This window comes from Schistocerca serialis, chromosome 1 (assembly GCF_023864345.2).
Source record: "Schistocerca serialis cubense isolate TAMUIC-IGC-003099 chromosome 1, iqSchSeri2.2, whole genome shotgun sequence".
NCBI lineage: Eukaryota > Metazoa > Arthropoda > Insecta > Orthoptera > Acrididae > Schistocerca > Schistocerca serialis.
Genome location: NC_064638.1, coordinates 865680032 through 865703758, shown reverse-complemented (window position 1 = coordinate 865703758; position 23727 = coordinate 865680032). Strand labels below are relative to the sequence as shown.

The 23727-nt window shown below is 40.2% G+C and overlaps 2 protein-coding genes across 5 annotated transcripts in view; one reads left to right on the top strand and one right to left on the bottom strand.

Moving 5' to 3' along the window:
* LOC126485569 (motile sperm domain-containing protein 1-like) overlaps window positions 1-22321 on the bottom strand; it is a 52882-nt gene extending 30561 nt beyond the window's left edge. Inside the window, exons 1-5 of one of the 4 annotated variants that reach the window (XM_050108884.1) lie at window positions 22181-22321; window positions 21829-21985; window positions 21574-21741; window positions 13585-13748; window positions 8881-9028 (exon numbers count right to left, since the gene is read on the bottom strand). In XM_050108884.1, the coding sequence (XP_049964841.1) occupies window positions 8881-9028; window positions 13585-13748; window positions 21574-21706 (445 nt within the window). In that variant the 5' untranslated portion in view covers window positions 21707-21741; window positions 21829-21985; window positions 22181-22321. Of the gene's footprint in view, window positions 1-8880; window positions 9029-13584; window positions 13749-21573; window positions 21742-21828; window positions 21986-22028 lie in introns of all 4 variants that reach the window. The other 3 variants (XM_050108886.1, XM_050108888.1, XM_050108887.1) reach the window with 3 other exon arrangements.
* Window positions 22322-22468: 147 nt separating this feature from the next.
* Window positions 22469-23727, top strand: part of LOC126485553 (Parkinson disease protein 7 homolog) — a 118645-nt gene continuing 117386 nt past the window's right edge. Inside the window, exon 1 of the mRNA XM_050108883.1 lies at window positions 22469-22677. Coding sequence (XP_049964840.1) covers window positions 22501-22677 — 177 coding nt within the window. The 5' untranslated portion in view covers window positions 22469-22500. The remainder of the gene's footprint in view (window positions 22678-23727) is intronic.

The following is a 23727-nucleotide window of genomic DNA, read 5'->3' as shown; positions in this document are numbered from 1 at the left end:
CCTTGAATTCATTGTCCCAGGAAGGGGAAACTTTATTGACACATTCCTGGGGTCAGATACATCACATGATCACACTGACAGAACCACAGGCACATAGACACAGGCAACAGAGCATGCACAATGTCGGCACTAGTACAGTGTATATCCACCTTTCGCAGCAATGCAGGCTGCTATTCTCCCATAGAGACGATCGTAGAGATGCTGGATGTAGTCCTGTGGAACGGCTTGCCATGCCATTTTGCCATTTCCACCTGGCGCCTCAGTTGGACCAGCGTTCGTGCTGGACGTGCAGACCGCGTGAGACGACGCTTCATCCAGTCCCAAACATGCTCAATGGGGGACAGATCCGGAGATCTTGCTGGCCAGGGTAGTTGACTTACACCTTCTAGAGCACGTTGGGTGGCACGGGATACATGCGGACGTGCATTGTCCTGTTGGAACAGCAAGTTCCCTTGCCGGTCTAGGAATGGTAGAACGATGGGTTCGATGACGGTTCGGATGTACCGTGCACTATTCAGTGTCCCCTCGATGATCACCAGTGGTGTACGGCCAGTGTAGGAGATCGCTCCCCACACCATGATGCCGGGTGTTGGCCCTGTGTGCCTCGGTCGTATGCAGTCCTGATTGTGGCGCTCACCTGCACGGCGACAAACACGCATACGACCATCATTGGCACCAAGGCAGAAGCGACTCTCATCGCTGAAGACGACACGTCTCCATTCGTCCCTCCATTCACGCTTGTCGCGACACCACTGGAGGCGGGCTGCACCATGTTGGGGCGTGAGCGGAAGACGGCCTAACGGTGTGCGGGACCGTAGCCCAGCTTCATGGAGACGGTTGCGAATGGTCCTCGCCGATACCCCAGGAGCAACAGTGTCCCTAATTTGCTGGGAAGTGGCGGTGCGGTCCCCTACGGCACTGCGTAGGATCCTACGGTCTTGGCGTGCATCCGTGCGTCGCTGCGGTCCGGTCCCAGGTCGACGGGCACGTGCACCTTCCGCCGGCCACTGGCGACAACATCGATGTACTGTGGAGACCTCACGCCCCACGTGTTGAGCAATTCGGCGGTACGTCCACCCGGCCTCCCGCATGCCCACTATACGCCCTCGCTCAAAGTCCGTCAACTGCACATACGGTCCACGTCCACGCTGTCGCGGCATGCTACCAGTGTTAAAGACTGCGATGGAGCTCCGTATGCCACGGCAAAATGGCTGACACTGACGGCGGCGGTGCACAAATGCTGCGCAGCTAGCGCCATTCGACGGCCAACACCGCGGTTCCTGGTGTGTCCGCTGTGCCGTGCGTGTGATCATTGCTTGTACAGCCCTCTCGCAGTGTCCGGAGCAAGTATGGTGGGTCTGACACACCGGTGTCAATGTGTTCTTTTTTCCATTTCCAGGAGTGTAGTATCGACAGCAATTGAGAGATTTATACCAAACGCATTAACAAACAGCGGAGCTGATCCTACTTGATGCAAAAATGGCCCAGAACACTGTTGCAGAAATAACGAAACAAACATGCCAAAGTTAAACAGATGCAAAATCCTGAAGATTTGCTATCTTTTTACAGAAGCTTGAAATTTAGCACGAAACTCTGGTCGTAAGTGAAGTATGTTAGCGGCAAGACACAATCAATGCCTTCTCCGCGTGATAGCAATGGAGATACTATCGAAGGCAGTGTTGCAAAAGCAGAAATAGTAAACATAGCCTTCACCAAACAAGATGAAGTAAATATTCCAGAATTCGAATCAAGAACAGCTGCCAACATGAGTAACGTAGAAGTAAATATCCTTTGAGTGGTGAAGCAACTTAAATCACTTCATAAAAGCAAGTCTTCTGGTCCAGACACTATACCAATTAGGTTCCTTTCGAAGTATGTTGATGCCTTAGCTCCATACTTAACAATCATACACAACCATTCGCTCGACGAAAGATCCGTACTCAAAGACTGGAAAGTTGCACACGTCATATCAATATTCAAGAAAGATAGTAGGAGTAATCCACTAAATTACAGGCCCATATCATTAACGTCAAAATTCAGCAGGATTTTGGAACATATATAGTGTTCGAACATTATGAATTACCTTGAAGAAAATGGTTCATTGACACACAGTCAACATGGATTTGGGAAACAATGTTCTTGCAAAACACAACTAGCTCTTTATACGCATTAGGTGTTGAGTGCTATTGACAAGAGATTTCAGATTGATTCTGTATTTCCGGATTTCCAGAACGCTTTTGACACTGACCACAGAGGCAGCTTGTAGTGAAATTGTGTGCTTATGGAATATCGTCTCAGTTATGTGACTGGATTCGTGATTTTCTGTCAGAGAGGTCACAGTTCTTAGTAATTGAGGGAAAGTCATCGAGTAAAACAGAAGTGATTTCTGGCGATCCCCAAGGTAGTGTTATAGGCCCTTTGCTGTTCCTATCTGTATAAATGATTTGGGAGACAATCTGAGCAGCCATCTTTGTTGTTTGCAGATGACGCTGTTGTTTATCGACTAATAAAGTCATCAGAAGATAAAAACAAATTGCAAAATGATTTAGAAAAGATATCTGAATGGTGCAAAAATTGGCAGTTGACGGAGGAGATAGAGAAGATCCAAAGAAGAGCGGCGCGTTTCGTCACTGGGTTATTTGGTAACCGTGATAGCGTTACGGAGATGTTTAATAAACTCAAGTGGCAGACTCTGCAAGAGAGGCGCTCTGCATCGCGGTGTAGCTTGCTCGCCAGGTTTCGAGAGGGTGCGTTTCTGGATGAGGTATCGAATATATTGCTTCCCCCTACTTATACTTCCCGAGGAGATCACGAATGTAAAATCAGAGAGATTAGAGCGCGCACGGAGGCTTTCAGACAGTCGTTCTTCCCGCGAACCATACGCGACTGGAACAGGAAAGGGAGGTAATGTCAGTGGCACGTAAAGTGCCCTCCGCCACACACCGTTGGGTGGCTTGCGGAGTATCAATGTAGATGTAGATGAAAAGTGTGAGGTCATCCACATGAGTGCTAAAAGGAATCCATTTAATCTTCAGTTACACGATAAATCAGTCAAATCTAAAGGAAGTACATTCAACTAAATATCTAGGTATTACAATTATGAACAACTTAAATTGGAAGGAGAAGGAACACACAGAAAATGTTGTGGGGAAGACTAAACAAAGACTGCATTATATTGGCTGGACACTTAGAAAATGTAACAGATCAACTAAGGCGACTGCCTACACTATGCTTGTCCGTCCTCTTTTAGAATACTGTTGCGCAGTGTGGGATCCTTACCAGATAAGATTGACAGAGCACATCGAAAAAGTTCTAAGAAAGGCAGCACATTTTGTATTATTCCGAAATATGGGAGAGAGTGTCACTGAAATGATACAGGATTTGGGCTGGACACCATTAAACCAAAGGCATTTTTCGTTGCGATGGAATCTTCTCACAAAATTCCAATCACTAACTTACTCCTCTGAAAGCGAAAATATTTTGTTGACACTGACCTATATAGGGAGAAATGATCACCATGATAAAATAAGGGAAATCAGAGCTTGTACAGAAAGATACGTGTGTTCGTTCTTTGCACCCCCTATACGAGATTAGAGTAATAGAGAATTGTGAAGGTGGTTCAATGAACCCTCTGCCATGCACTTAAATGTGATTTGCAGAATATCCATGTAGATGTAGATGTAGATGAGATTGCCTAGGTCTTGGTGCAGTGAGCGGATCTGCTCATCTAGTGGGAACTACTGTTACCTTGTAGCCTTGAGTGAATCCAGCAATGATATACCATCAAACGATTGAGATGACATATCCGCGATGCCATTATGCAAAATGCTGTGCACTTTGTCAGCAACTTTCAACTGTGAAGACATGTCAATCCTGTTGTTGGAAATCAGGGCAGTTTTAATGGCAAACATTAATTGGTTAAACCACACCTGATGCAGGGTTGCAACAGAAACTTTAGCTTTTGTAACTAACATCTGAAGAGGATGCCCAAATTCTGAGGGTGATATATCACTGATTACCTCATTGTTTAGGACCAGTAGAATGTGTAGATATACAATTTACGTACTTGTGGAAGTGCATTGCTTTTGACGTATTGATATTTGTACAAAGTTGGGGGACGTGGCACGAATAAAGTCTAACAACCATAGTAAGATCTGAATTTCCAATGTGCCAATGTTAAGTATAAGTTATCACACATGCCATAAGCAGTAAGCAAAAGTTCCAACATTCAGCACCACAGAACTGGCATGTACAGCGGTATTGCAGCTTCTCTACGCGGAGTGGGTTATGCAATGCAGCAAACAGGTGGAATGCTTGTAGGCTGCACAAAACCCGGTAATGTCACAGAATTTCCATTGGTCAGAGTTGTCTGAGAGTGAAGATTGGTATTCACACTGTCCAAACCATCAATCACTGCCACAGTGAAACACATCTGTGGCAACCAGCATTATAGGTTCATAGTTGATGTTCTGGCCCATTATTCGTAGTTTTTGTTGGGTTACAGCTTGTGGGAACGCTAGCCACATTAAGAATGGTGATACAGGCGAATAAAAGCAATTTATTTTGCACTCCTCCATGAACATACAAAATGAGAACCATTCAATAGCTACCCATTGCATGGAAAATACAAAAAAAGCTGACAAAAATTCACAGAGGCAAAGATATCACACACTAGTTTCTCAGCGATTGCCTTTACTTCACTGATTTATTACATCATTACAAATTCTTTAGTTTGAGTGACTTCTTTTCAAACTTAATAAGCAAAATTAGAATCTTCAATGATCTTTCTAATTTCTACTTGTAACTTATCAGTGGGAGCAGACTTAATCTTGATGATGTTACTTCCATGTGAAAAAGATGTGTGCCTTAGAAATGCGTTCCTTTTCATGAACAACAACAATTTTATTACCTTTAACAGATTTGGTTATTTGAATTTTATCAAGACACAGTTTACAATTAATACTACTGCAAATTATGCATAGGTGATTAAAAACTGCCTTTGCATCTATATCATTAGAAATGATTTTAGTTGCTCTGACTGTAACCTTAGCTTACAGACTCCTATTAGCTTTTATTGCGTCAACAGCTAATTTAGTATGAATCGTAATGCGTTTGGAAATGGATTCCTCTACAGGGCCTCCTTGGAACCTGCCCCACCCCTATTTAAACAATGCCTATTAACATGTCTCATCTGCCTGCACCTGTGTACCTCCATGATGCAACGCGTGTTAATTTAATACATTATTTAAATTTCGACAAGTTGCTATACAATATTATTTGTTTTACATTAAGTGGTTCATACTATGGTGTCTTGTCTTGGCCATGTTTGTTGTTACTTTCTCTTTTTATGCAAGTTTTCCAATTCTACCTTGATTTTTAACATAGTTATGTATTTTTTATTCAGATAGCCATTTGGAATTACCTTGGTGGCTGAAACTGACTGTAGTGTTAAAAAACAAAGCTGCAATTGGTTCTGTGATTTGTTTTCAATTAATTGCTACAGTTGTGGATACCCTGAACCATCACATTCCACATCCTGGGGAAAAAAAAGATTACTTATTCCTACATGTAAAGAATCATCGGTAGGAAACAAACAGAGGCCAGGAAAAGTTTGTGGTGAGCATAGATTGGTCTTTCACAGGTCAGAATCACACTTTATGGGTGAAATCTACTTATTAGAAAACATTAGAGCTCTAAGTAAAATATATAGTTCACTAAAGTGCACTCATGACATGTAAGTAGTTTTCCACTTACAGGTTCTCATATAGTAAAATGTTTTTCATTAAGAGTGATACTTTCCAAAACCGTTATTTGCTGTTTCTAATATTTTTTATGTGCTTACAGGTGTGAAAATACACAGTACAATTTGCAGTTTCATCATGCAGCAACTCGCGCTTCTTGAAAATTTAGAGATCATTAAAAAAAATTGTCAATGTGGCAGGTCAGTTGTGGGTGCTTATTGTTTGTTCACCAGAAAATTGTGTTGCCACCACTGTTTCTCTATTCAGACCGCACTGTGGTCAAGTTTGGGCAGGATTTCAGTCTACATGACCAGAAGCCACAAGAACACAATGTAATGTGTGAAGTGAGCACAATATTGCAGCAAAAGTGGCCAGTGTTAAGGAAAAGCCAAATGTGTCAGATTCAAGATGACCTCAATGGCTGCAGTACCTGAAACATCAACTAAGCGAATATTGCAAAAGGATTTGGGCAATGGAAGACCCTTTAAATAGCTATAGAAGGAAGCACAAAGCTAGTTTCCCCCCCTCCCGATCTCATCCATGGAAGTGACTGTCTCTATGAAATAAGAAAATGGATAAATTGCTACTCGCCATAAACATAACATGTTAAGTTGCAGACAGGCACAACGAAAAGAAAGATAAGTACATAACAATCTTCTCATTGTGTCAGTCTGCAACTCAATGTGTCAACTTCATGATGAGTAGCAATCTACCTTTTTCTCCTTATACAGTTCATATCGCAACACGGATTTTTCATTGTTTAAACACATATAGCAGGAGAAATAACCCAATCAACATGTAATGGCATCTACACCTGCATTAGTATTATGTGGCAGCAAACATAGATCTGTAATTAAGTCTGTGAAAACAACTAAATATACAGCACTTTCCTTCAGTACAAACACCTTTCAATTCTTCCTCCTTGCCACACTATGGTGCTCATTACTTGATTCAGAAATATTTACATATACAGCTGGTCCAGCCAATCCTAGTTGACACAAAATTGTGTATAGCACATTGTTTCTCACTGAGGAACAGATTAATGTGGGGATCTGAGGTATTCTTTGAGAAAGAGAGAGAGAGAGAGAGAGAGAGAGAGAGAGAGAGAGAGAGAGAGAGAGAGAGAGAGAGAGAGAGAGAAGGGGTGGATTGGAACAGGCCTTTATTACAAATATTTTGATGACAAAAGAGTAACTCCACACTATATTTATATTCATAATATGAAAATCTATTGTTTTGGAAGAGTGAAGACAGCATCTGAAACTACATTTCTCCCACTTTCCAGTACGTATACATTTCTGCCTGCACTGGTTTCTCTAAAAATGTCATCAAACATCACATATCCTTAATAAAAATCTTCTTTAACTTTCAATAACATCTTTTTGTCATGTACTCCGCAGACACTGTCAGGTACTAACTGACAGCAGTGCTTTTGATTGTCTTATCCTTTTATCGGAGCTGTGCTGTAAGCTGTGAGGTCACTGGTCCTCAGTCATATACTAAATACGGCAATATTTATATTCTACATTTGTCATGCTTGCTTCAACCTTTTGATACCCAAATTCTAAACATTATGAGAGTGTTTGGAGAAACAGTTCATCCTCATAATGATAGATGTGTCATCAAATGCTATTTGGTATCCATTTTTAAAGCTTGTTCTGCCATGGCTGGTTTCTTGATAAAGCATAACCATAAATATGTCTTATGTTCTATCTTGAACTGCTCTATACAGCGCGCACCATTTGTTTGATGTAATAGTAGCCGCACTTACAGGATGTCTTATTTAGACAATTGTTTTGAAAACTACAAATCTTCACAGGTCTCATAAGCTGTCATATTTTTGCAATGTACCTGAAGATTGATTTAGTATTCTCTATTCAGGAAAAAGCTAATCTTTCCCGCCAGTCAGCTACAAAATGGCAAAAACTAAAGATTCTTGCTCTTTTCTTGAGAAATGTTCTGCTTATGCACCTCAGCAAAAATGACATCAAAAATTTGGCGACGTTGTAACCACATTCACGTATGTGATGATTTACTGTATACACAATTGGCAGACAAAGATGTCATGGAAGGGTAAGACACCATCTGTCTCTACCTGCACTGTGATTCTGAATGTCATTCAAGTGTTCCAAAGAGTCCACAAATTATCATTCCCATCAAACCAAGCTAAAAAAGTGTTGTCAACTTAGTGACAAAAGCAATAAGAAATAAAATCATCTTGTTACTGGTGATGACACAGCTTGAAAACACTTATTCAGGAGAGCCACTGCAAAAGACTGAGCACAAAAAAACAATTAGGCTTGTTGAACCCTTTACTAAGGCAGCTTCCTCAAATTTTATCCATAAAATGGTTTGTTTTGGATGGAGTTGGAAGATTTCCCATTGTAACACTGTACATCTGACTAAAATACTGTCTGCCATATAAGAAATATGATAACATCTAGATGTGCCTACAACAGTCTGACAACTGTACTGCCAAGGAACTGGGAAAGGAGGTCCATGTAGTTGATTATAGGACTACATGTAAACACTGTGAACACACAGCTGTATCACCATCCGTGATAGAGAGACATTTAATTCAGCTGATGAAACTGACTGTATTCTAGATAGATAAACAAGTCAGGTTTTTAGCCAGACTGTAAGTTAGCAAGCCACTGTTCACGATGAACTGAAGGGGCATTCCTCTTTTATATAGTTTGGGCAACTCAAAGCATGTGTGGTTTAGGCACCTGAGGAAGTTTATTAATACCATCATCTTCTAGTGATGACTGCTTCACAAGCACTGATGTGTAACTCATTAATCTTGATATTGGGTTTCACAGCAATGTCCATTTCTATGTATTCGCAATACATTACATTTGTCTATGTTAAGGGTCAGTTGCCACTCCCTGCACCAAGTGCCTATCCGCTGCAGATCTTCCTGCATTTCGCTACAATTTTCTAATGCTGCAACTTCTCTGTATACTACAGCATCATCCGCGAAAAGCCGCATATATTTGTAGTACGCCTCAAAACTATGAAAACATTTCATATCACCATCATCAAAAGCCCAATCTGGATAAATTAATTGCTATTTTGTTCACAGCTACATGTTCACGGAAACACATATACCTTTGACATTTAAAAAAAAAAAAAATACCTGGTCTAGGGTCTCGTATCAAACCAAATTGCTGCTGCACAGTGCTAGGTGCTGATGGAAGTCTAAGAAATTCTTCTGAAGAGTCTGATGGGCCACCACTTGATTTTCCTGGAAGCAATGTTGCTGGAATGTCCTGTTTACCCATCAGCTAAAACAGATGAATTAATTTTAAAAATAACAATGCTAAATAAATCAATCACAGAACACATCAGACACACAGTACAAGATAGACACTGGGTTAAACTGCTCTTATGGTGACGGCACTTTTTACATACTGTGTAGGTGCTGGTAATAAATGAAATGAAGGCTGCCAATCTTGAGTCAGATGTTGATATACAATTAAAAATTCACACACCATTTCTTTCAGTTATAGTTAGCTTGTATTTTGTTTGTGTCATGACGACACAGATGTCAATATTCAATGAGAATATCGTTTCTCACTTTTTTTGTTTGTTTTGTTAGTAATGTGTGCTTTATTTGTCTTGTAGGAATTTAAAATATATATTATGTGTAATTAGCACAGTAGTATTAGGTTTCAAAGAAGCAAAAACGTTTTAGATACTAATATATTCTGCAATTGTCCGGAGTCATGATAGTATAGAGTAGGTAAAGAAAAGATAATCACCAAATGTAAATTTTTTTTTTTTTTGGTGGAAGATGCTAGTTTATTAGATCTTCAAGTGTGTTGTTACGCAGGAATCTAGTAGCACAGCTTAAATTGCTGGGATTTGTTTACAAAGAGAATAAAATGAAAACACACAATGTCATTGGCTATCTGCATATGATTCATAATCAACCGTCTTCACTTCCCATGATTCATTTTCCTGTTATCAACACCTACACAGTATGTAAATACTGCTGACATCAAAAGTGCACTTCTACCTAGACACTGTAATTCAGACAAAAGCATCTATTAGTTCCTAGATACAATGATCATGCCCAAAATGTTGTGTTTCTACTCATACAAGATTTCTTATTGTTTTGGTCAACCCTGCTCTGATACAGCTGAGTCTCTTCACCTCTGCATAACTAATCTAGCCTCCTTTTCATGTCTTTGACTCTTCATAACTGCAGTCCAGTTTTTCTTTTAAGTTATAGATAACCTTTTGCTCCCTGTACTTCATCTATGCTACCTTCAGAATCGCTAAGAGAGTGTTTCAGTCAACACTATCAAAGGCTTAGTTTTTTTCTCTTCTAAATCCACAAATGCCTTTCTTCAGTTTACTTTCTAAGGTCAGTGATGAGGTAGATATTGCCTACTATGGTCTTACGTTTCTCCAGAACCCAAACTGATCTTTCCACAGATTACTTCCACCAATGTTTCCATCTGCAAATAATTTACGTGTCTATTTTTTAGCAACTGATGGTTCAGTAATATACCTGTCAGCACCTGCCTTCGCTGATATGAGAATTATGACTGTAGTAATGAAAAGTTTGAAGGAATAAAGATAACTCGCCAAATAATGGAGATGTTCAGTCGCTCAAAGGTACATAAACAAGACAGAGAACTTGAATAAAATGTTCCAGAAATACATTTTGACAGGGTTGAGTGGTTTTGTTGGGTGGGGTGAATGAGGGCAGGAAGGAGGTGGGGTGTGGGACGAAGAGTAGGGGAAGAGCAGCTGAAGAAATTCATGTCAAACATAATCCTAATGACTGCTGGTGTGTTAATACAGGATAATGTTTGATTTTAGTGAACATGTGTACAACTTGTTCATCTCAGTACGTTGTTCGGAAAGTCAGCATACTGTGAAGCAGACATTGCGGAAGATCTTCTTCCATTACTGAAGTGATGCGATATCTTAGGTTTTGTTGGCATGATTGATTAATGGTGTGCTTCTAGATGTTCAGCTGAGTTGTTTTTCATTTTATGTACAATATTTCGATGTATGACCGAGTCATAATCTTCAAGTGCTGTGAGCAATGCTGCCTGGGCTCCAATCAGACTCCTTTGTTTTCAACCATCAAACAGCATGGCCAGTGTTGGGGATCAAACAAAGGTTTAAACAACAGTGCAAAATCAATTAGAGTTCATAATCTTGTTGGAGTCCAGACAGTGAAAACACACAATAGAACAGCTTGTAGCTTCTGAAGACGATGTATGGGTTGGTCATCAAAATATTATGTGTAAAACGGAAACTCCTGGAGGTAAGTACTCCTCAGTCTTCCTTTCATTTCAAACTGAATTTTCCTTTTTATACATTTAGCCAGATTTAACTGTGGCAATTTAAAAAAGTAGCAATAGTTAATAAGCACAATGAGTTACATGTGTATGTAAAAGACCTCAGAAGAACTATATAGACATCAGTTGCCTTCTAATCTCACAGGGAATATCTGTTTACAATTTTTCATATCTAATACCAGCAATTTTACCATCTGTGACGGTGCTGTGAACAGGCTCCCACACCCCACCCCCAACAAAAAGATTCCCTCTTCTCTCTAACTGTAGGCCACACATTGTTTACCTCTTCCTCCCAACAGCAGCAAACTAGAAAAGCATCATTGTAAGATATTATCCCTACCCCTAAAGTCAGCATGAACATCTTCGGGGTCCCAAGTAATGTTTCCTGCAGTTTAGTTCACCCAAAGTTAATCGTGTCATTGGAGAACTGCAATGAATGCAAATGTGTGATGAAGTTATGACAACACTATGAAAAGGACAGATTACTACTCACCATATAGCGGTGATGCTGAGTCGCAAATATGCATAACAAAAAAGACTGTGAAACAAGTAAGCTTTCGGTCAACAAGACCTTCATTGGAATCAGGTGCGTGTGCATGCACGCACGCACCTCTCACATACATGAACACTGTCTCTGATGCCGAGGCCAGTCTGGCCTTGGCAGCCAGAGATGGTGGTTGTGTGTATGTGAGTTGCATTTGCATGAGCGCGTGTGTGTGTGTGTGTGTGTGTGTGTGTGTGTGTGTGTGTGTGTGTGTGTGTGTGTGTTGGGGGAGGGGGGGGGGGGGGTAGTCTGAATCCGATGAGGGCTTTTCGGGCCGAAAGCTCGCTTGTTTGACAGTCTTTTTGTTGTGCCTATTTGCGAATCAGCATCTTCACTATATGGTGAATAGCTATGCTTTTCATAATATTGTCATTATTCCATCCGGGGTTTCCATTACGTGATGAAAACACCAAACACATGTAATCTCTATTTGATGATATATTCTTGCAGAAAACTTACTGTGGGGATGGGTGTGAGGGTGGGCAACACATAATAAGATACCTGTGGTTAATAGTGGCTGAGGCGTACTCGATTTAGTTTAGAATCAGGATTCAGACATCCTGCTGTGAAAGAAATTAGAACAAGAGTGCCCCACAAAATGCTGAAGAGTGCAAAGAAAAGTAGAGTTAGCTTCTTTCATCAGAATATTAGAGTACTCAGTAATAAAGTAGAAAAGCTTCCTCTTTGTTTCAAAATTTTGAGAGTTATGAAAAGAAATACATCCTGTATGTGCCTGAATACCACATAACTACAGGGCTGGAGAAGTGAAATAAAAAAGATGAAACTCTCAACCATAGAAAATCCAGGATGGAATGTAACAGTATTATGAAAAGGATAGTTGCTACTCACCATACAATGGAGATGCCGAGTCGCAGAAAGGCACAACAAAAAAAACTCAGAACAGAAAGTGAGCTTTCAACCAACAAGGCCTTGGTGTCTCTCTCTCTCTCTCTCTCTCTCTCTCTCTCTCTCTCTCTCTCTCTCATGACCAGGTCACTGGTTGCTGTGACCATACTGTCAGTGGGTGCTTGAAATGTGGCTTTAGCAACCAGAGACCTAGTCACGTGTGTGTGTGTGTGTGTGTGTGTGTGTGTGTGTGTGTGTGTGTGTCACCAATGACGGCCTTGTTGGCTAAAATCTCATTTTCTGGCAGCCTTTTTGATGTGCCTGTCTGCTATACAGTGAGTAGCAACTATCCTTTTCATAATAAAGATGAAGCTCTAGTGCCTTACTCAAGCAGAACTAACACGGGAAGAGGAAGAATTGCTACATATATTACGGCAGAACGCAAGTTCATAAACATCAAAAGAAATAGATTTTGTGGAAACTGGGACACAGAAGCATCCACATGTGAATTAATATCGAAAAATAGTTCAATTACATCCTTAGTAATTGCATATATATCTCCACTGAGAAACTTTGAACTGTTTATGAAGCAACGGATTCCTTACTATGCTACTGTGTCAGACAGCAAGAAGCAGTTGGTAGTCTGAGGTGATTTAAATGTATGTACTCTAAAGGATTCTGAAATGAAAAATAATCTGGAAATGTTGTCTAGATTCCACAGCTTGATCTCAGTAATTAACTTGCAAACCTCAAATGGTACAGAAGGGAATACATTTCAGTAGCTGTAAGATTTGTAATGGCCTCATTTTACACTATGGAGGAGTTCAAAGCCACAATGCAAGTAGCCATGTACCTGTAAAACTCTGATACATTCCCAGCTCCTTAGCTGTACGCATGTTTATTTGTTATTGTAAACCTATTTAAATATGTTTTATTTTTCTTTAATAGAACCAAAGTTGTAGATGCTTTAATTAAAACTGATTAGTAATACTTATGTAGTACCATGGAATGCAAACATAACAAACTTGGAAAACTGATATGTTCTATATGCTACGATGTATTCACAAGAATCGCCAGAACTCAATGTAAACAAACAAATTTACTGAGATCAAAAGAGCAACAACAAAATTACCTGTTTAGTTGTATGATTTTGCATCTGTATCCTAAATTTATCTGTGATGTTGCAATTCGCCAATGTAACTGCATTATGTCTAACGACGATATCAATACAACACCGAGGTCTAATAGAACCCTCCGGATCTACAACTGTGTACTTGTTTGGAGCGGTGCACAACACTGGAAAAAAATGAAGTAGGTTATCTCCGATACGATGACCATTAAAATAATAGTACTGAAAAATAATGATGGATTACGCACATATGTTAACTGTTTTGGTAATAACTGACAGCTGAAAATTTAAAATGGTGGTAAACAAGCCTTATAACATGTTTATTTTCCCTAAAAACTGGAATAAAATATTAGTTTGCAGTTTTAGGAAAGTTAGCTGTCATCATATTACTCATGTGGTTACTGGCACAGAACACAATCAATTCACTTGTTCATTCTGTTCCGGAGATTCAGTCATCTGTACATTGTGCTGTGTAGAGCCCATTAAAAAGTCAACACTTCAAGGAAAGAGGAAGAGCCAAGGTGTACAATAACGTGAAGCAGCTGACCTAATAATTAACAATTGTAAAATTGCTACAAACTACTTGCGTTTACTCAAGCTAAGCGTAAAGTAACAAAATTAAGAGGAAACTCGTTACTTTAGAAAAGCTGTTGCTTTCTCTGTCATGCACTACATGATGACACATATTTATGTAGTGTTTGAAGCTATAATTCCCCCATGAGAAAAAGATAACTGTCATTCCTTCTGCCTCTGTGAGTTTCTAAATAGATCAGAACAGCATATTTGAAAAAATAAGTTATCACAAAACACACAAACTTAAAACTATAGTTATAAATAACATTTCTTTTTTTGTCCATGAAGAAAAAAAAAATATTCCTCAGGCTACAAAGGGATGACAAAATATAAAACATTAATGCCATTCTAGAAATTTTAACATTTGATATATTAGATCAACCCGAAAGAAAACACTTTTAGTCAAAGAATGACTAAGATATCTGTTGTTACGGCCAGCACAGAGTCAGTAACAAGTTTCATCATTTGGACCCTCATGCTACGGATCAGACCATCATGAGGCTGTAAACAGAACCTGGATTCATCAGAAAAAATGACGTTTTGCCATTCGTGCACTCAGGTTCGTCACTGAGTGCACCATCGCAGGCACTCCTGTCTGTGATGCAGCATCAAGCGTAACCGCAGCCATGGTCTCCAAGCTGATAGTCCATGCTGCTGCAAACGTTGTCGAACTGTTCGTGCAGATGGTTGTTGTCTAGCAAACGTCCCCATCTGTTGACTCAGGGACCAAGACGTGGCTGCACGATCCGTTACAGCCATGCGGATAAGATGCCTGTCATCTCGATTGCTAGTGATATGAGAAAATTGGGATCCAGCATGGCGTTCCGTATTACCCTCCTGAACCCACCGATTCCATATTTTGCTAACAGTCATTGGATCTCGACCAACGCAGGCAGCAATGTCGCGATACGATAAACCGCAACCACGACAGGCTACTATCTGACCTTTATCAAAGTCGGAAACGTGATGGTACGCATTTCTCCTCCTTACACGAGGCATCACAACAACGTTTCACCAAGCTGGTCAACTGCTGTTTGTGTATGAGAAATCGGCTGGAAACTTTCCTCATGTCAGCACGTTGTAAATGTCGTCACCGGCGCCAACTTTGTGAATGCTCTAAAAAGCTAATCATTTGCATATCACAGGATCTTCTTCCTGTCAGTTAAATTTCATGTCTGTAGCACATCATCTTCGGGGTGTAGCAATTGTAATGGCCAGTAGTGTATATTATTTACACGTATTGTACAACACATATGAAAAATGCGAAGAAGGTCCACTAGGTAACGTTTATCAGAATCCCTATTACTGTAAAACATCTTTTACTGCAATGTCCCCCACTTTCCTGTATGGCCACTGCACAATTTTAGTGAAAAATCATGCACGTTTTTCGAAACGGCCACGCCTCTTTACAAATGCGGGAAAAATGAGCACTTAAATTTTTCTGTGTGAGCCCCGATTTCTCTTATTTTATCGTGATGATCATTTCTCCTTATGTAGGTAAGTGCCAACAGAGTGTTTTCGCAATCTGAGGAGAAAACTGGTGATTAAAATTTCATGAGAAGATTCCGTCGCAACGAAAATCGTCTTTGTTTTAATGATTGACACTCCAATTCACGTATCATGTCTGTGACACTATCTCCCCTATTTCACAATAATACAAAATGAGCTGCTCTTCTTTGTACTTTTTCGATGTCATCCGTCAGTCCCACCTGATGCGGATCCCATACCGCACAGCAATACTCCAGAATAGGGTGGACAAGCACAGTGTAAGCAGTCTCTTTGGCAGACCTGTTGCACGTTCTAAGTGTTCTGCCAATAAATCGCCGTCTTTGGTTTGCTCTACCCACAATCTTATCTATGTGATCATTCCAATTTAGGTTATTTGCAACTGTAATCCCTAAGTATATAGTTGAATTTACAGCCTTCAGATTTGTATGACTTATCACGTAATCGAAATTTAGCTGATTTCTTTTAGGACTCATTTGAATAACTTCACACTTTTCCCCATTCGGGGTCAATTGCCACTTTTCGCACCATACAGATAACTTATCTAAGTCATTTTGCAAGTCGTTTTGATCATTTTATGAGTTTAAAAGACGATAAATGACAGCATCATCTGCAAACACTCTAAGACGGCTACTCAGATTGTCTCCTATGTCGTTAATATAGATGAGGAACAATAGAGGGCCTATAACACTCACTCGGGGAATGCCGGATATTACTTCTGTTTTACTCAATGACTTTCCATCTATTACTACGAACTGTGACCTTTCTGACAGGAAATAACGAATCCAGTCACACCACTGAGGCGATACTCCGTAGGCACGAAGTTTGGTTAGAAGACGCTTGTGAGGAACAGTGACGAAAGCCTTCTGGAAATCTAAAAATATGGAATAAATTTGACATCCCCTGTCAATATCACTTATTACTTCAAGAATATAAAGAGCTAGTTGTGTTTCACAAGACCGATATTTTCTGAAACTTCCTGTGTGCGGGACTGAGACTCGAACTTGGGACCTTTGCCTTTCGCGGGCAAGTGCTCTACCATCTGAGCTACCCAAGCACGATTGTGCCCTGTCCTCACAGCTTTACTTCTGCCAGTACCTCGTCCTCTACCTACGGGGCGCGAGTCGTGCTAGGGGTAGCCCAGATGGTAGAGCTCTTGCCCGCGAAAGGCAAAGGTCCCAAGTTTGAGTCTCAGTCTGGCACACAGTTTTAATCTGCCTTGTTGTTTCATATCAGCACACACTCCGCTGCAGAGTGAAAATCTCATTCTGGATATTTTCTGAATCTGTGCTGACTATGTCAATGAATCGTTTTCTTCGAGGTACTTCATAATGTTCGAATACAGTGTATGTTCCAAAACCCTACTCCGAATCGATGTTAGTGATATAGGCCTGTAATTTAGCGGATTACTCCTGCTTCCCTTTTTGGGTACTGGTGTGACTAGAGCAATTTTCGTCTTGAGGTACAAATCTTTCTGTGAGTGAGTGGTTGTATATAATTGCTATAAATATATAGCTATTTTATCAGTATACTCCAAGAGGAACCTGACTGGTATACAATCTGGACTGGCGGCCTTGCCTTTATTATGTGATTTGAGCTGCTTTGTTACAGCGAGGATATCTACTTCTATGTTTCTCATCTAGGTAGTTGATCGTTGATTGGAATTCAGGAAAATTTACTTCGCCTTCTTTGGTGAAAGAGTTTCGGAAAACCGTGTTTAATAACTCTGCTTTAGTGGCACTGTCATCAGTGGCTTCACTGTTGTTATTGTGCAGTGAAGGTATTGATTGCGTCTTGCCACTGGTGTGGTTTATGTATGATCAGAATCTCTTTGGGTTTTCTGCCCTATTTCGAGACAAAATTTCATTGTGGAAATTATTAAAAGCATCTCGCATTGAAGTACGCGCTATATTTCGAACTTCTGTAAAACTTTACCAATCTTGGGAATTTTGCGTTCTTTTAAATTTGGCATGCTGTTTTTGTTGCTTCTGCAACAATGATCTGACCCGTTTTGTGTACCATGGGGGTTCAGTATCATCACTTATTTAATTTATGTGGTATATATATCTCTCAACTGCTGTTGATACTGTCTCTTTGAAAACATTCCACAACTTTTCTACACTTACATGATCAGTCTCTTAAAATGGCATTAAGAGCATTTTTATCAGCTTTTTTAAATAGATATACTTTGTGTTTCTTTTTGATGGTTGTAAGTGTTATGGTATTCAGCTTTGTGGTTGCTAATCCCTGTATTCATCACAACACTCACTATTTGTCCAGGATTATTTGTTGCTAAAATGTCAAGTATGCTTTCGCAACCGCTTATGCTTTGAGTGGGCTCATGAACTAATTGTTCAAAATAATTTTCTGAGAAAGCATTCAGTACAATTTCGGATGATGTTTTATGCTTGCCGCCGGCTTTAAACGTATAATTTTTCCAGCATATCGAGGGTAGATTGAAGTCACCAGCAACTATAATTGTATAAGTGGGGTACTAATTTGAAATGAGACTCAAGTTTTCTTTGATCTGTTCAGCAACTATGTCTTCTGAGTCGGGGCTCAGTAAAGCGATCCAATTAATAGTTTAGTCTGATTGTCAGGTATAACCTCTACGCATACTATTTCACATGAACTATCTACTTCAATTTCGCTACAAGGCAAACTACCTCTGACAGCAATAAATACTCGACCACCAACTGTATTTAATCTATCCTTTCTGAACACTGTTAGATCATTTGAAAAAATTTCGGCTGAACTTATTTCTGGCTTTAGCCAGCTTTCTGTACCTACAACTATTTGAGCTTCAATGCTTTCTATTAGGGCTTGGAGCTCTGGTTCTTTCCCAACACAGCTATGACAATTTACAACTACAATACCAATCATTTCTACAACTACCTTACTGTGTTTTACCTGCCCACTTTTAGACAGATGCCCCTTCTGTGGTTCCCTGAGACCCTCTAACCTAAAAAAACTGTCCAGTCTCTTCCACACAGCCCCCACTACCCATGTAGCTGCCTCCTGTGTGTAGTGGACTCTTGACCTGTTAAGCGGAACCCGGAAACCCACTACCCAATGTTGCAAGTCAAGGAATCTGGAGCCTACACCGTCACAGAACCGCCTGATTCAGACCCTCCACTCGGCTCTGCACCAAATGACCACAGTCGGTTCTATCAGCAATGTTGCAGATGGAGAGCTCTACCTTAATCTCGGAAGCAAGACTGGCAGTCTTTACCACTTCCGCAAGCCACCGGAAACCAGACAGGATCTGCTCTGATCCAAAGCGACACACATCATTGGTACCGACATGAGCCACCACCTACAGTTGTCTGCACCCTGTACTCTTCATGGCATTTGGTAGTACCCTTTTCATATCCGGAATGACTCCCCCTGGAATGCACACTGGCTTCCTTCCCCTCCTTGGCAGCCATGTTCCTAAGGGGCCCCATTACGCACCTAATGTTGGAGCTCCCAACTACCAGCAAACCCACCCTCTGTGAATGACCAAACCTTGAGGGCCGAGAAGCTTCCTCTGGAACAGGGTGGACGACTGCATCCGGCTCAGAGAGATTGTCAGCCACAGATAACACCCGAAACCTGTTTGTCAAACAAACTGGGGAGGCCCTATGATCAGCCCCTCGGAAAGTTTTTCGCTACCTGCTAGACTTTGGAATGATCTCCCACTCGACCAAGGGTGAGGGGTCAACCTCAGTGCAAGCAGTACCCGGGGAGGTCACAGCAGTGGACTGATCAGAGGACACGTGGGACGTGCTTGATGTCCCTTGCATCCCCGCGTCCAATCCCCCACAGTGATGCCCCCTGGCAGCGGCCTCAAGCTGTGTGACGGAAGCCAACACAGCCAGAAGCTGTGAGCGAAGGGCCGCCGGCTCAGCTCGGATCTGTATACAACAATCACAGTTCCTATCCGTTACTGCAGTCGCTCCTGTTTGAAGCTTGTAAAAACATATAACAAGCGAACGGTGTACTCGCCTTATTAGTAGCAAGAACTAGCGGAGCCCTCTCGCTGACAGTCTAATATTGTGGTTCCTCCTTTTAAGCATCACATGAAATGTCAAAGTGACATATCAAAACAAGTGACTGCACGGTAGAAAATTATTTAAAATTACCCATAACAGAGGAAAGGCAATTGGACTTTAAAGGATTCCTACTCGATTCTACTTAAGAGTACGCAAAAGAGCTGCTTTCTTTTCTAGCAGTAGTGTACCATAGATCACTGAAGGAACAAAGTGTTCAAGTGATTGGAAAAATACACAACTAATCCCACTTTCTTGGAAAGATAGTAAAAAAGATGAACACAACTAGAGATCAATATCATAGACATCAGTCTGTTGTAGAATTATGAAACACATTTTATGCTTACATATTAAGGCCTTCTGGAAACTGAAAACCTTCTCAAAGAGACATATTTCTCACAATCCTAACATCCCCCTAAAAAGCAGTATCCGTTCACCAATTTCACCAATATAATTTACAAAATTTCCTTTTTCAACTCTGGTCTGAAGTGTTGACAGGCTATAACAAGGGCATGACCACCAACTGACAGTCCACACGATCAACCGAGCAGTACTGACCAAACAGTGATTGAAATGCTGCTGAGCATGACTACTTGACTTCAAGGGCTGCTTCATGACATGTGCCATCTGGATCTTGCCCTCAATAACTATTTCTCTGAATTGCATAAATGGCGATTGTCCTTATAACACATACTTTAATCATTGAAGCCTTCTGACCTCAATATCCAATAGTCGCCATCCGACACCTGCTCTTGTCCCCATGGCTTCAAACTTGACTTGTTCCATACTTGCACCTTCCTCCATTCTACCTCTCTCTCAGTCTACTCCTCCACATCAGTGTGTAGCACATGCATGTCCCACAAATGCACCAGAATGGGATCAATCGTAGCCGTATTCCTATATCAAGTGCACTTGTTGCTATTCCCTCCTTGCTGTTAGTCACACTTCCTTCAAACGTTTCCACGTACTCCCAACTTCTTTTTCAGTTAACTCATTTCACTCTATCAATCCCTCACATCAGTAGAAATGTGGTGCACTACAACATATTCTGCCAGAACACTGTAGCTGTGTGGGTGTATGTGCATTTATCATTAATATGCCATTTAACTTTTCTTATTGTCTTATTGAACATTTGATGAATTTTCAACACACTTTTCAAATAATGGTGTAATTTGATGAGGTTAAGGAATTATGGGAGCTTTTTCCCATTATGTTTGTTATAAGACTTACTTTCCTCAACAATTATTTTAACCACACTAATCCTCCACTTTTTCACTTGAGTTACTGCATCAAAATAATGAAGAAACACATTACAGAAGCTGCAAAATATGTTATTTACATCAGTTGTACTGGAGTGTGTCTTGTATTTTTCCAACACTAGCATAAAATTGAGTTGTCTTGATAGATATTGTGATCACTAAAATCACTGCTGAAAAATCTTATTTTGGGGTCTCTTTCTGTTAATACCATAGTTAAATTTGTGAAACTACAGTTTTGCATTCACAAGTTGAAGAGTTGACTCTCAGTATGTACCTGAAACTACTGACTATATTCAACATGTCAATGCTATGGTTTGAATAGTTGAATTGCGCAACAGTTATATCTCCACAGAAATCAGGTCATTTCTACCACAATTAATGTTACCAAGCAGTCTCACAAACTTTAGAATCAATATACCAGTTTCTTTACTTGAACATGTTAAAATTAAAAATTTAACAACTAAATGAAACAATGTTCAAAATAATTGTCCTTAACATTTCGTTTATTCACTGCAGTAAAATTTTACGTAATCTTCTACAAAACAGCTGTTTCCCCCATCTTATGAGGTTTTTATGAGAAAAGAACATTTTATAGAACAGTAGTGACCACTAACTTTGCTTACCTCTGAATCTAATTGGAAATTCGTAAGGATTGTATAAAGTTAATACTTGTTTGTGTGACGCTTGGTCTTCAAGATAAAATATGATTGGTGTTGGATATACGAAGACAGGCACTTGAATCGGTCCAGGATGCATTCCAACCACATTAATTCTTGATCACAATCACGTCACTGAAACAGAATACAGAAAGCTGTATGGAATGCACTTGGCAATAATTCTATTTTCTACCTGTCTTGTCAATGACTGTAAGAACATACGATAGTGACAACGCCGATAACAATTCTTATGCCTTGTCTTCCCATGAAAAACACGATCCCTTCTCATTCACACGTGACGTCGAGTCGAAGAGGTGTACGAAATCTATTAACAACTAATTTTATCGTAACAGGTACGTCTCAAGAACATATCGCAACTCTGAAATATAAGCGAGGATTATAACAAAGTCTCATCAACCTACCCAAGCTTATCAAACAGCTGATTTTGTCACTTTACTTACTGTACGTTAGAAATAAAACAAAAATACATACAGAACTATACAACCACGTACGTTAATTATTCCGTAACTAAAACGACATACAACGTATACAAGAGAACACTTGCAGCCCAAACCTTTAATTTAAGAATCTCACGCAAACAATAACAACCTTGACTCAATTCATATCTTTCCGGAAAAACAGCACAAAGAGCGAAATCATGCTGACAAATTTATAATGATTTGCAGCTACAATCTGTAACAATAATTCATATGCGGTGAATATTATAAAAACCATCATGTTTTGAAGATAGCCAATGGAAGACAAAATTACTAAAAGTTTTAACTGATTTTCTGCCACAATGAACAAAATTCCGCAACCATGCATGTGTAATTCGAAGGTTGGCAAGGAGCAGACGACATTGACGAAGGTCAGTGCCGTCAACGGCGTTTGTATATGTGTGTAAGTTTCATGATACTGCGACGCTCAACAGCTTGTATATTTGCCTTACAGAAAGCGTTTCTCACGAGTGAAACAGTGGCAATGGCTAAGAAATCTGCTATCGTTTTGTTAGCAGAGGGAGCAGAAGAAATGGAATTTGTGATATCCGTTGATGTCTTGCGTCGTGCCGGCGTAAGTTGCTTCCACAGACGATTTGTATTTAATTTTTCATTTATTTATTTGTTCATTCGTAGTCAGCGAATGTAACATGGATGTTTTCCGAATGTACATGCAAATTTCATGTAAATTCAATTTTGGGAAAATGAAAAGTGTATGAATTTCATCTACTATCAAAAACAGGCGATTTTTATTAGAAAACGAGTATTCACATGTTTTTTTATCTAAAAAGTCTGTAATAGGGGTGAACGTAAAATTGCATTTTCTGTGCAGTTCGGTGGGTTAAGTAGAGTGCACATCTCCAGTCATGTTCAGTCTGTCAACATACTTCAAAAGACCGTTTTGTGACAATAAAGATGGTCAGCACAGAACATTTGCTGCGAAGTTGGCACATATCGCAGCGATGTCATTCAAACATTCAACCTCTATCATGAGACACAAAACTTTAAAGGTGTCTCATAGTTTCGAACATTGTCAATACAAACAGATAATTACTGATAACTATAAATAATTTTTTGTAGGTAACCTGAGAGAAATGTGATAGATCTGTGCACTGCCTATAAGGCAACAGAGAGGTATGTGTCAGCCCAGACAGTGTGCAACCACACGTTCAGTTTGCCCTGTAGTCATCTAACAGTGCAAATCCTCTCCCCCAAAAGTATAGTGGTGCACAAAAAACATCTGGAATAGAACCTAGGTCAATAACATCAGGTTCTCTTCACCAATGAGAAAAAGTTTTATCTAATGCCTATGCCGAGGTTATGAAGGCCTGTTTAACAAAGAGGTTGATCAGTTGTGTTTAGTGCCAATATCATACAGATTTGGACACCTTATCACCGTCAAAGATAATCAGAGGGCTTTACAGTGTTGGGACAGCCTATTGTGCAGTTCTACAGTGTACATTCAGCTTCTCTGACAAGGAACTTGATGAAGCTACTATCTCGGCTCTCAGTAAAGGATTGAACTTTGCCCCAACTCCATGTAAGTTACCGGTGGTTGAGATCATTAGTGGAGTGGAACAAGCAGTTCGTCATCTTTCTCAAGAAGCAGCGGATGACGTAAAGC